Source organism: Ursus maritimus, unplaced genomic scaffold, assembly GCF_017311325.1.
Source record: "Ursus maritimus isolate PB19 unplaced genomic scaffold, ASM1731132v1 scaffold_11, whole genome shotgun sequence".
Lineage (NCBI taxonomy): Eukaryota > Metazoa > Chordata > Mammalia > Carnivora > Ursidae > Ursus > Ursus maritimus.
In genome coordinates, this window is record NW_024423453.1 from 13,521,304 (window position 1) to 13,533,916 (window position 12,613).

Consider the following 12,613-nt stretch of genomic DNA (forward strand, 5'->3'; position numbering starts at 1 on the left):
TAAATCCAAAACTTAAAAATAAAACTGAATTTATAAAGCTCTCGTTTAAAATTCCCCAACCATAAAGTAGGTACTTACTGGACTGTTAAGGATCATCAGGCACTGGTCAAAATGGTGGTGCTCCATGATTGAATGGCAGTAGAGCTGAGCGAGGGGGTGCTCACTTCTGAAAAACATTTTGTTGAAGAGAGAAAAACAGCTTAAAAAATCATCCATTTCCCCCATATGTCAGTTTATTAGTGTCTCCTTACTGCTGGTTAATGAAAAAAGAGGCTACTGCACAAAATTAACCAAACTAACAATTTTCTCTCCTTTTGCTGAGGAGAAGAGTGAGTTAATCTCCGGGGAATACAGAGTCAAGCTGTTTTCAAATACCAGTGTAATTAGCGCCAGGTCAAAGTCTGAGCAATTTCACTGCTTTTAATATTGACAAAATAGTAGAAGGAATAAGGACGAAGGACTAATTCCCCTAAACATGAAAAAAAAAAATCTCTGAAATACTTGTACCAATTATATTTTTCAATTTCAAAACTGCGATGAATTTAAAATCTGAATCAAACGTCAATGCCAGTCTTTCCTCTGAAAGCAGGCTGAAGGTCTGCGTGTTCACGCGTGCCTACATGCCCGGGAAGGGTGGACTGCGATGGAAGGATCGGCGCGAGCGCTGGAAGGCACGGAAGAGGGGCAGGGTCTGTGCACATCCCCCTTTGAAGGGAGGAAGGAGAGAGCTGATGAGTCAGGGATCCGGGTTATTTCAGGGTACGATATCCCGCGAGCTCGTTAATTTGAACTTGGGGAAAACGTTTGGTGGAGACCATTTGGCTGAGTGAAGGGAGTGGGAAGGATATTCTGCTCAGTTCATTATACGTTAACAGGCAGTCACAAATCAAGTTCGAAAGCATGACAAGCACAGTCCTCCGCCTCCTATTTCTCGTGACCCTTCACGTGTGAATATGAAGCACAATTTTCACTCCTTTTTCTTTAAAAGAAAGAGTTCCTGCAAGTCTCTGTTCCTAAAATTTATAGGACAGGGGTTTATGAGTTTGTAAAGTACAACACAAGTGTTGGGTAATACGGCCGATTTGTTATTTCTTTATACTACTATATGAATCAGTAATTTACGTAATCATTTAATTTGAAGATACAGAAGCTGCCCAACACTGAAGGAACAGAACACAGGAAGAAACTGAGTAGCGTAAGAGATGCTTAAGGGAAAACAAAAACAATAAAAGGGAAATAAAGGGAAGAGAATGGGGAATGTCAACTATTCCTGTTTCATCTACCGCTGATACTGCTGACCCCCCAACCTCCATTTTTTGTGCTGTTGCAGCCTTTCCCAAGTTAACTCCTGCCCGCCTGTCTTTGCTGCTTCCACGTTTAGTGAGTTGTGTGATGGACAAGAGACGGTGCTTACCATCGGACAACGGGAAGGCAACGGATGGAGTAAAATGAGCAGATTGATAAAAAAAGATAAATTTGCTGGAATCAAAACTAGAGACTACTGGAGGTTAGGTAGGAGACTACTGGGAAGCTAGCAGTCCCAGTTCTAGTAACGTTGGTACGAGAGAGCCCAGACTAGGGTGACAGAATCCCACATAGAGAGAAGCGGAGTTATCTGAAAGCTATTTAGGAGGTAGGAGCTGGCAATGAATCCTGCTGTGGGGACCTGGCTGGGATGTTCCTGGGGGGAAGTATGCATGCCAAGTGTCTGCCTTGTCATTTACTGACAGAGGGAAACAGGGAGGAGATGATTAGGGATGGGAGGTGAAGGAGGGGAAGATGTCTAGTTGAGCGCTGCATCCGTTGATTTTAAGGTGCCTGAGGTCCACCAAGTGGATATAACCGCCTGTCCTCGGGTCTGGGCTGGAGGGGCAGCCTCGGAACACATCAACGCGCAGATGGGAATAATCCACGCCACGGGAGTGGAGCAGGCGCTGCTGAGTACCGGAGGGCCCGGGGTGCACAGAATGAAGGCCTCCCTCCTGGATTCTGCCTCTACTTTGGCCAGAGCCTTTCCTCCCCGTTCAGATGAGCTATGCTGACGTCAGCTTCAACAGGACAACTGCAGCCTTCCCCACGCCCTTCACTTAGATAAGGAAAAGCTTCTAGAATATCTCTTTATTTTCATTTATGTAAAAAATTCAAGGATATTCGTTTAATATCCATTTTGTTCTGCCAGTCGTTAGCGGTTTATACGTCTGCTATTAGACTGTTAGACTGTAACCTCCCGAGCGTGGTCAGATCTGTTTTCCCTAATGATAATCATTACCCTTGACTGAGAGCCGCGAACATGTCAGGCACCGGGCTAAGCAGTTTAGAGTTAATTTTTCTTTAATATGGGACATTTCCGTTCTCCACATCAAAATCCTCAACGCACCTCTGACTCCAGCCACTGGTGCATTGCCGAGTTTTGCGCTCCCTGCGCCATTCCCCAGACTCCCTGCGGGGGTCAGTGAGAGGCACTTCGAGGCCTGGCGCCCCCCAGCGTGAGGCCCTCTCCCCTCCCGCAGCTCTGCCCTCACAGCTGGTGCCCACCGGAGCTCTCTTGCTGCACGCCCGCGGGTCGAGCTGGGGGTACGGAGAAGTTAAAGCCCATGGAGGTCATCTTTTTTTTTTTTATATTATGTTAGTCACCATACAGTACATCCCTGGTTTCCGATGCAAAGTTCGATGATTCATTAGTTGCGTATAACACCCAGTGCTCCATGCAATACGTGCCCTCCTTCACCAGTCTATCCCATTCCCCCACCCCCCTCCCCTCTGAAGCCTTGTTTGTTTCTCAGTCCATATCCCTTTCTTCCCCTACCGATCTTCCTAGTTCTTATGTTCCATAGATGAGAGAAACCTTATGATAATTGTCTTTCTCTGCTTGACATATTTCACTTAGCATTATCCATGGAGGTCATCTTTGACTAATGGGGGGACAGCCGCCCCTCCCGCTTTGTCCCTGTCCATTTCTGAACAGTTCTGCGTCTCATTTCCTAAGACTTCTCCAAAGCACCTGGCAGGACGGGGCACCAGCGGCCTGTACGGTGGGCGGCTGGTAGCTCCTCCTTCCCTTGGCTTCTCGTTCTTCCCTGTTTCCCACCCGCTGGCCTGCGTTCCTGCTCCCCCTGCTCCCCGGGATCACGCGCACCGCTAAGCCGTGTGCACACCAGCCTTCGCGCACCGCTAAACCGTGTGCACACCAGCCTTCGCGCACCGCTAAGCCGTGTGCACACCAGCCTTCGCAGGCTGTGCGTCCGGGGGTCCCAGGCTGAGGCCTCTCTGAAACAGGCATTGCAGCCTTTATCCTTTAGACAACCAAGAGTTCAGAGGGATTCTCTGACTTGCTCCGGGTCACTGTAAATGGCAGAGCTGGGATTCAAACACATCCCCGCAGCACGGCCCGCTGGCCCACGACCCCGCGGCACTTGGCGCACAGCCGCCGCCCACGGACCAGAAACGCAAGCATGTTTAACATGCGGAGCGCACGTGACATCTTCAGACAGCAGAAAGGGCTGTTTCATATTAGAGAAACTTCTTGGGTTGTGGGACAGATGAATGCAAATTCTGTGTGTTTGTCTTTACTTACATTCTAAAAATACGGATTTACAAATCAGTAAAAGGGGGACAAATGCCCCGGGTTTCCTGTTTACAAAAATACTCGTGGACACCCATGTATTCTACATTCCGTTGCTTTTCACTCTTTCAAACACAAGGCTGTGTTGCTTCTTTCTATGAGATCCTGTCGGAGGGACTCACGTAAGCCCCTACTGCCGCCGAATTTTATGCCCACGCTGAAGTCAATGAGCGGGCTGGACTGTACGCCCTCTTGCATTTTCCTTTTGTCCTGCACTCGTTTGCCCATCTCTGAGAGTAGCTAGGATGCCAGCGCCCAAATGAGAACGACGTTCTAGAAACAGCCTCAGAAATCAATAGAAAATGTAAGCTCTGTTGAGAAAAACAATGCCTGCTACCCCAGTATTCCTTTTTACAGACGCTTAACAGCCGTCCTTGATTCTGCTTCTCCCCAATGTGTTCGGCTCTGAGCCCGGATCTCCTCACTACTCTTCCTAAGCCATGTCAACCCCACTGATTCCTTACTCCCCACTTTCTGTCCAGATCATCACTGCTGTATTTGAGCAGTTGGGGGTTATTTTACCTTCACATTCTCTGTGATCACATTAGATGCCACAGATGTTCAAGCTGATGACTCACTTGGCCTTTTGACCCTGGTTCTTCGACCGCCTTGACCCTGATAGTCTCCCTTCCCGTCAACAGTACTTACGCACCTCTTTGTTGGACAGCTGCTAGGTGCCGCTAGACGCGGTATTTTTGCTGCTGCCTGCTCCATGTCCCACCACGGCACAAAGCAAGATCGTGAATTCCTATACGTCCTTAATACCACCCCCTTTGAAAATGCTAAAACCGGGGCGCCTGGGTGGCTCAGTTGGTTAAGCGCCTGCCTTTGGCTCACGTCATGATCCCAGGGTCCTGAGATCGAGTTCCGCATCGGGCTCCCTGCTCAGTGGGGAGTCTGCTTCTCTCTCTGCACCTCCCCCTGCTTGTACTCTCTCTCTCTCACTCTCTTTCTCTCAAATATATAAATAAAATCTCAAAAAAAAAAAAAAAAGGAAATGCTTAAAGCTGGAGGGCATTTACTCTGTGCCAGGTACTGTTCCAAGTCCTTTACGTTTATTTATACTCCTTAATCCTCGTTAAAACAAAAAAAACAAACTGCAAGACAGATACTGTCATTATTCCATTGCACAGAGAAGGAAATCGAGAGAGGGATGTTACAGGACTCGCTCAAGATCAGATGGGATCACCGTTTGCTTTTGCACCCAGGCATCTGGCTCGAGTTGGCCCTTAAGCACCGCAACCATCATAGCCTAAGAACTACCTGAACTCATGTATATAAAGTACTAAAAAGAGTTCTAATGCCACATGGTAAGGGCCATATTAAGTGTTAACCTCTGTTGTTGTTGTTGTTGTTATTATTATTATTAGCTAGTGACATTAGGACTCCTTGAACTTGCACTTTTTGCATATTGTGACTCCAGTCTCTCAAGCCCTCCATCCTCGTTGGCAATGATCTCATTCCTGGCTAGTGTAGACTCCACCCAGTTGAACTTTACAACTCGTGTTTCCTGTACGTCTCTGCTGCCCTGTTGAGGCCCTGAGAGCCTGCTGACCATCTCCTGCCGCCACGCCAGGCCAGGACTCCAGCTCACTGCCGTTCCGCTACTAGAGCGGAGACCAGGGGACAGACCCAGGACAAAGACAGGGTCTGATGATGGTTACCAGGAAATTCTTTCATTTGACTTAACGGGAACTGAATCTTGAAAAAAAGAAAGAAAAAAAAAAACCGCTCCTTTGATCATTTTACCTCTTCTAACTACCATCCTATTTATTATTTTCTCCTCGTGGTCAACACTCCTCTCCCTTCTGTCCTTCTCGTCCCTTCCTCCCTAAATACACACACACACGCACGCATGCACACACTTCCCAGCTCCTCCATTTTCATCAATGGCTCCTTCACTGTTTCAGTTTCTTGGGCCACGAGTCACGATTTCCCCCTTCCTTCATGCATATAAGCACCTGTTGACTATTAAATGGAAAAACATTTCTCCCTCCATCTCTTCCTCTCCGTAGCCAGTATGTGATTGTCACCAAGTACGCGGCTGCTGTAACAGCCCCCAGCTGAACTCTGTGCTTCTAATTACTACCCACTGCACCTTGCATCTGACTTCCAGCCTTTCCTTCCTAAACAAGGTCTTTATTGCCCACTGCAACGGCTCCTCGTTTCTTCATTCTACCACACCTCCAGCTCGCTGCTTAGTTTTCTAGCTCTCCCTGCAAGGGGCCTCTAACTTCTCCTTGTTCGTCCTCTTACTCTCCATCCCGAGTCAGTGAGCCTTCGGACTCTGCACAGGCCAGCCATAGTATTCTCACATCCCATGAGCATGCCCGCCCACCTCGGAGTGTTTCTGGGATATCTTCATCCTCTCTCTTCCCCAAATCCTACCCACTTCTTAGGATCCACTTTGTCTCACTTGGTCCATTAAGACTGAAGATGGACGGCATGGGTCTTGACCCATCTCCTTCTCTGCCGAAAACCTACAGTCCACATTACTAAACAACTCAGGAATTACTGGGTACTTTCTCATATCGATCACCACTATTTCATGAGACTACGAAAATTACTTAATAACAGGAACCACATTTTATACTTTATAGCTCTCTTTCTGTCTAACAAAGTGCCAGGCCCTAGTAACTGCCCATTAGCCGGCTGCCTACAATGTAGGACACTTTCACTCTATTCTTTATAAAATACCAAACTCGAATCTAACCGAATAAATGCATCCACAGTGTCTTCTCATATTGACCGCAGGCCTAATGCAACAGGTTTCTCAACATGAGCCGAGTGTCACACTGCGCTTTCTCTAGCAGGTGTCTGTGACATTTTGTCCCCATGACTGCCTGTTTTTAAAATAAGAATTTAATATCTATCTGAAACCACTCTTTGTTTTCCCACCCAAATGGGAGAAGAAAGCGCAGCAGTGAACTCTTCCTCCAAATATTTCACTGGCACCCTTGAAGTACTCCTCATAATGGCAGTTTTCCTGATCAAGGAAGCCATCAAAGGACCGAATAATGGATCAAAACATCGTTTCCTATACATCTTACTTCAATTAATTTTCTGAAAAGATGTTCAAGAAGAATGAATGACAGGAGAAGTTCAGGTTCTAACTTTGCTACCACACGAGTACTTTTCATCTTTTTGATAGATTAGTTTCATTTCTGTGCCTTCTTTGATTATGATGGGTTTCCTCACGTTGTGTTTGAATACTGACGAGGTTGGACACTGTATACCTTTTTACAAGTTAGCTCTTTATATGGGAATGTTTACGGTTCTCTTATTCCCCCAAGAGCTCCCTGGTTAAGAAAATCCTCCTCAAGAATCACTCACTTACCACTAAGGAAAGAAAAAAAAAAAAAGAAACATCCCTGGAAAATTCTTGGTTTCCTCTCCTCAAACCACAGAGATGTAGGAAGAAATAAAAATCTCTGAAACTCCTTAAACTTTTTTTCTTAAAGTTATTCTTACTTGGTGGAAGTCTGCTTTGTGGTGTGCGTGAAGGCAAGATTCTGCAGTCTATGAATTTTTCCCAGGACTTTTTTTTTTTTGAAGAGAAGATGACGTTTCTCCAGATGTTTTTCCGGGTGATTATTTTTAAATAAACAAAGGAAAAAATAGCTGAGTGCTTTTTCACTCTAAAGCAGGGCAACATGGCATCTGAGAGCCAACCACACGCTAACAGTATGATGTGCAGCTTTGGCTTTGAGGTGCAGAGGCGACACCGCACTGCTGGTGTGGATCGTTCGCTGTGCTCAACCCGCGCTAACCATCTTTTCATGTCCTTGCTCCCCCTGTGTCAACGTGGGGCTCCGGAGCACGATCACATGGCGGAGCACAGAGGACAAAGGACAGGGCATCCAGTCTCTTCTCCAAACCGTGTCCTCTTTCAGTTTGGATCGTAAAGAGGAAAGAGCCAGTCTTTGACACCTGGGCAAGGTTTGCAATCTTCTCCCATCACAGGTCAGCAGAGGACACAGTGGCCACATCACTACAATTGTTGTTACATCAAGTTTTCTGTTTATTTAGATAAAGGGAATGCGCTTCAAGAGCTCCCTGAAATTCCCTCCAGATACCAGGCATCTGGAATTTCCTTAAGAGGTCTATCCATGCGTTGCTTCACTTGCAGACCTAAAAACGTGCTCAGTAGTAAGATCTTGCCATTAAGATGTAGGCTTTTCAACTACGTTGCTACAAGTAAATAAACATGTCCCAGGGGCTCAAAAATCTGATGAAAAGTGATGTCACCTTTATCATCTCATTTGTCCTTGCAAATGTCACTTAAGGATGGCCCTGGAGGGGGGCGCCTGGGTGGCACAGCAGTTAAGCATCTGCCTTCAGCTCAGGGTGTGATCCCGGCGTTATGGGATCGAGCCCCACATCAGGCTCCTCCGCTATGAGCCTGCTTCTTCCTCTCCCACTCCCCTGCTGTGTTCCCTCTCTCGCTGGCTGTCTCTATCTCTGTCAAATAAATAGATAAAATATTAAAAAAAAAAAAAAAAGGATGGCCCTGGAGGGAGCCTGAAACACCTGTCTCAAGAATCAGTGTCTACTCTCAAAACGTCCAAAAGGCAGGCTTCTGGTGTTGATAGGACTCTCACTAGCTTCTGCTGCTGAGACTTAACCCTGGAATATGCACCACGCATCCTATCTGGCACCGATACGCGTTAGCTCTTAAAACCTACATCAACCCTACGAGGTACGTAAGCTCTTATCTCCAAGCTACAGACCAGGAAATTGAAGCACAGAGAAATAAGCTCCTTTGCCCAAGGTCGCAGGGGAACCGTGTGGCAAAGGTAGGATGTGAATCCTGTCTGGCGGCAGCCCCAACGTGCCGACCCTGCGCTACACTGCCTTCATGAAGACCAAAAGCTTCCTTCTACTGAGTGCTTACTAAGTACTTCGGATCGAGCTAAGCACTTTTCAAATAGTAGCTTCTCTATTTCAGGGTAAAATTCTATCTTTTTTGAACTAGTTTTAATATATTGTTTTCTAATGAAGCTCTGAAGCTGGGTATACATAAACTAAAGCAAGACTCTTGGTAATTATCTAGTGAAATAAGATTCTCAACGTAAGATTTTCTGAACTTCAGGCCAGAAATGTTACCAACACAATATTGGATTTGGATTTTTTTTTTTTTTCCATTTCCCTTAAGTAAAACCAGAGTATGTTAGGGGCCTTGATCAATTGAAATCTGGTACCATGAAATTTTGCTGTGGCTTTTACTTTAAAAAAGACAGCCCTAGGGGCTCCTGGGGTGGCTCAGTTGGTTAAGCATCTGCCTCCTACTCAGGTCATGATCTCATGGGTCCTGGGATCAGGCCCAAGTCCAGCCGAGTTGGGGGGTGGGTCCCTGCTCAGCAGGGAGCCTGCTTCTCCCTCTCCTTCTGCCCCTCCCCGCTGTTCGTGCTCTCTCTTGAGCACTCATGCTCTCTCCCAAATAAATAAATAAATAAAATCTTTAAAAAAATACATTACTTAATTAAAAAAGACAGCCCTACAACTTAAAAGACACCTTTTCTTCTTTAGCTGGGGAAAGGCGCCTTACCGCTGGATGTAGGAGTTATTCACACCGCGGTGGTCCAAGTCGTGGCTGAGCGCGGCAATCAGCAGGGCAAGGGTCTCCAGGTCAGTGAGTCTGCTCTGCAGGGCCAAGGATGTCGCGGAAAGAAAGACAGGGACAACTTGGTGAAGTTCATGATTCTACCACAACTTTCCCCAATCGTGTGTGTGTTTCTCCGAGTGCTTTCCACGTGTGCTTCTTCAGGGTCACAAAGGACTCACGCTAGCATCCTGTTCTGCGGGGAGTCGGAGCTGCTTTGGCTTCAGAAGGGCATTACTGTAAATGCCACTTATCGACAGAAAAGCTGAAGTGCCTCAACCACTACTCTGTCCACCTACGGCAAAGAGCATTAGCTCTTCGTGATCCACATACATGTGGAATCGGCAAAATAAACTTGAACTAACTGCTGGCCCTCTGCCTTCTAGTCCCTGCGTATTCTGCCGGCCTCGCTCTCGGCTGCTAGCCGCTCGAGCCTTAAGGAGCAGAGGTGGTGGGAACATTAAGCGAAACAATACACAGGGAAGAGGATTAGAAATGAAAATGTGGCTTTACGAAGTTGCACAATATGTTCCAAAGCCAAACAGAGGTTATTTTCGTAACAGCTGCCATTTGTATTATTTATCCTACTGGTCGCCTTCCTCAGTAAGAAAACAAGTAGAAACCATGATCGGCTCCACTCTGCTGGACCCTCAACACTGCACGTAGTATGTTTATGACATTAGACAAAATTATCATTTTGTTGTTCTTCATGGAAAGCAAGGACAGTCTTCAGCGGTATAATCCCGATGACCTTTCCACAGCCCAAAATAAGCTGATCCGATTTTTTATAAATGTTTGCTATGGCAGGGAAATACTACTATGGTATTTCATATGGCCTCTTGGACAACAATCCCCTCTTTTAGCTCTAGCCAGTTAAAATGTGCTCCCTATGGAAACAGAGACAGAGAACAACATTTTTAGAATTTCCTTTTTTTTTTTTTAAAGGGCATGGAAGCTCTGAATTTAAAACAGTTATGTGATGGATGCCTGGAATCACTTACCTAGAATAACTAGTCGATTCCCACTGAAGTTAGAATCTAAGGGCAGAGATAAGGATAAAATCTGGCCTGGAAAGGAACGAATTACTTGAACTTTTCTGCACTGATCTCCCTTGTACACAGTCTCTGGTCGATGTATATGACATTAAAACCCTTCCCATGAAATACCACTTATAAAATGTAACCGAGTGCTCCGGAGAAAATGCAAGAGAAGTCTGGACTTATCTGTGAAGCCACTTGAATGGTTTTCGAGGAATTCTACTACGGGGCAGGTTGAACGGGAACATGAGAAATTTGATACTTTTTCTTATGCTGTAGAAAATTCCTCTGGAGGAAGTATTTGTCCAAAGACTATTAAATTTAACATGAAGTTATTTTAAAGATTTTAAAAAATATGCCATATATACCACATAGGAAAGGAAATCAATAACTAAGTATTTTGCCACGCTAGTGTTCTTCAATTAACAAGATGTCACTTATTTTGTAAGTGGCAACAAATACTATTCCAATCATCATTAGTGCACATTAAAAAATACTTGAAAGAATATGCTGTGAATTTTACTACCAAAGCCAGAAGAGGTCTTAAATATAAAAACGGCTCTAAAAAGTACCTGAATCTTGCCTGCTTTTAGAGCAGCGAACATGCACTGAGCTGTATTAAAGGCGTGTCTCCAGTTATGATAGGCAACATTCTTCCGGTAATTCTTCTTAACGCTTAAAATCCACCTGCAAAGAACCTTTAGGAAATAAAGCATAAGTAGTAACAATACTTGCTAACATTTATCACATATTTACTATGTTCCAGGCACTGTACAAAGCCTTTACCTCTAACCCTCAGGACTCTGGGGGAGGCACTACTACTCTGATAATTTTACAGATGAGCAGACGGACATTCAGAGTGGTAACTTGCCCAAGGTCACGTTGCTCGTAAAGGGAGGGGCTAAAATTCGAACTTGAACAGTTTGACCTCGGAGCCCACCACGTGGACCACCATGCTAACTAAACGAGATGTAAAATTCAAGAGAGCCCTAAGGAAGGTATTTTTGCGTGGGTAGGGAGGGCACTGCCTAGCTTTTTAAAGGATGTTGTGTCCATGTGCCATCAATCAGGAGAGTCCAAGTAGTCAACTGTGAATGGATTCACTTTTAGACAGTCATGGAAATAGCCACTCTCAAGTTCTTCCCATGCTTCCAGCTTTTAGTTCTGCAAAGGTACTGGGTACAAGACTGTGCGGGTGGGTTGGGGGCTGAGACGGAGAGCGCATGGTCAAGCACAGAATGGAGCTCCCAAGTCCTGAGGCATCAGCAGGTCTTCGGCCCTTTTAAACTACGCTTAACTATTCAGGCAGAGTTATTGCTTGGTTGCCAAGAAGTAATTTTTAAAAATATATATGCAAAAGAAAGCCCTGGGGTCCCTATGAAAAAGATTTATTTTAAAAGATGGAAAAAAAAAAAGACAGACTTCAGAAAATCTCAAACGCTGGGTTTAATTCAACTTCTAAGCAGTGTATTCAATAAAATCCTCAGAGACTCATGGGCCCTAAGCACGGTTATTTTTCGTGTTAGCATCAGAGTCTGCCTCTCTTCAATTCTGAATGATTTACTATACTTTGGGGGATCTGTAAAAACAAATATGTGCTTCCTCCTACGGATATCACTGGAGATGCTTCGAACACAAAGAGCACTGCCCTGGGGTTTGGAAAAAGTACCAGGGAAAGAATGTTGCTCTAACAGTATCCAACACAGAATGATTGGCTGCAGAAGCAGGCTGAAAACAAGGTTACTTCTTTGTTGGTAGAAATTGCTTATACAGGATTTGGTAGAAAATCAGTGCTTTCATAACCCTCCTTTTCTCTTCAGGTCTTTTTGTTCCTGTTCTGTAATGCAGTCCACAGGGAATTCTGATAACAAGCAACCCTAATGTCCCCTAGCTCTTGCGGCTCCAAATCACCCTATTTAGCAGAGGATTTCTGCGTGCCTAAGACTGACACGCGTTAATCCCAAATAGACTGCAGTTTCTTTCATCATGACCCTTTCTGAACAACATCAGCTAGAAAGGTGATAGTTTCATCTCATTGGCAGAATTTAAGTAAGAGCTCTAAACTTGCTTTGATATGCTGAGAAACTATAAAGTGTTCTAGAAAATTACTGGTGATGAATTAAAGAATCGAGGAGAATAAGCATGAAAGTTCAGAAATTTAACCCACGAGTATATCTCTTTACTATTCATAAATCTGTAGGTATAATTAAAAATACACATATATCACATAATATTAAATAATGACCAAAATGACTCTATGAAACATTAATTCCTGATGGACTATTCTATCATACTTCTAATAAGATGGGCCTAAGAGAACTGGGTAATCCAATGGATACAGTAGTTAGGAAC

At 45.0% G+C, this 12,613-nt stretch overlaps 1 protein-coding gene across 3 annotated transcripts in view; it reads right to left on the reverse strand.

Annotated features, from left to right (window-relative positions):
* PDE5A (phosphodiesterase 5A) overlaps positions 1 to 12,613 on the reverse strand; it is a 140,969-nt gene that overhangs the window by 20,078 nt on the left and 108,278 nt on the right. For all 3 annotated transcript variants that reach the window (XM_040626273.1, XM_040626275.1, XM_040626274.1), the window contains exons 13-15: positions 10,834 to 10,959; positions 9,171 to 9,265; positions 79 to 166 (exon numbers count right to left, since the gene is read on the reverse strand). In XM_040626273.1, the coding sequence (XP_040482207.1) occupies positions 79 to 166; positions 9,171 to 9,265; positions 10,834 to 10,959 (309 nt within the window). The remainder of the gene's footprint in view (positions 1 to 78; positions 167 to 9,170; positions 9,266 to 10,833; positions 10,960 to 12,613) is intronic.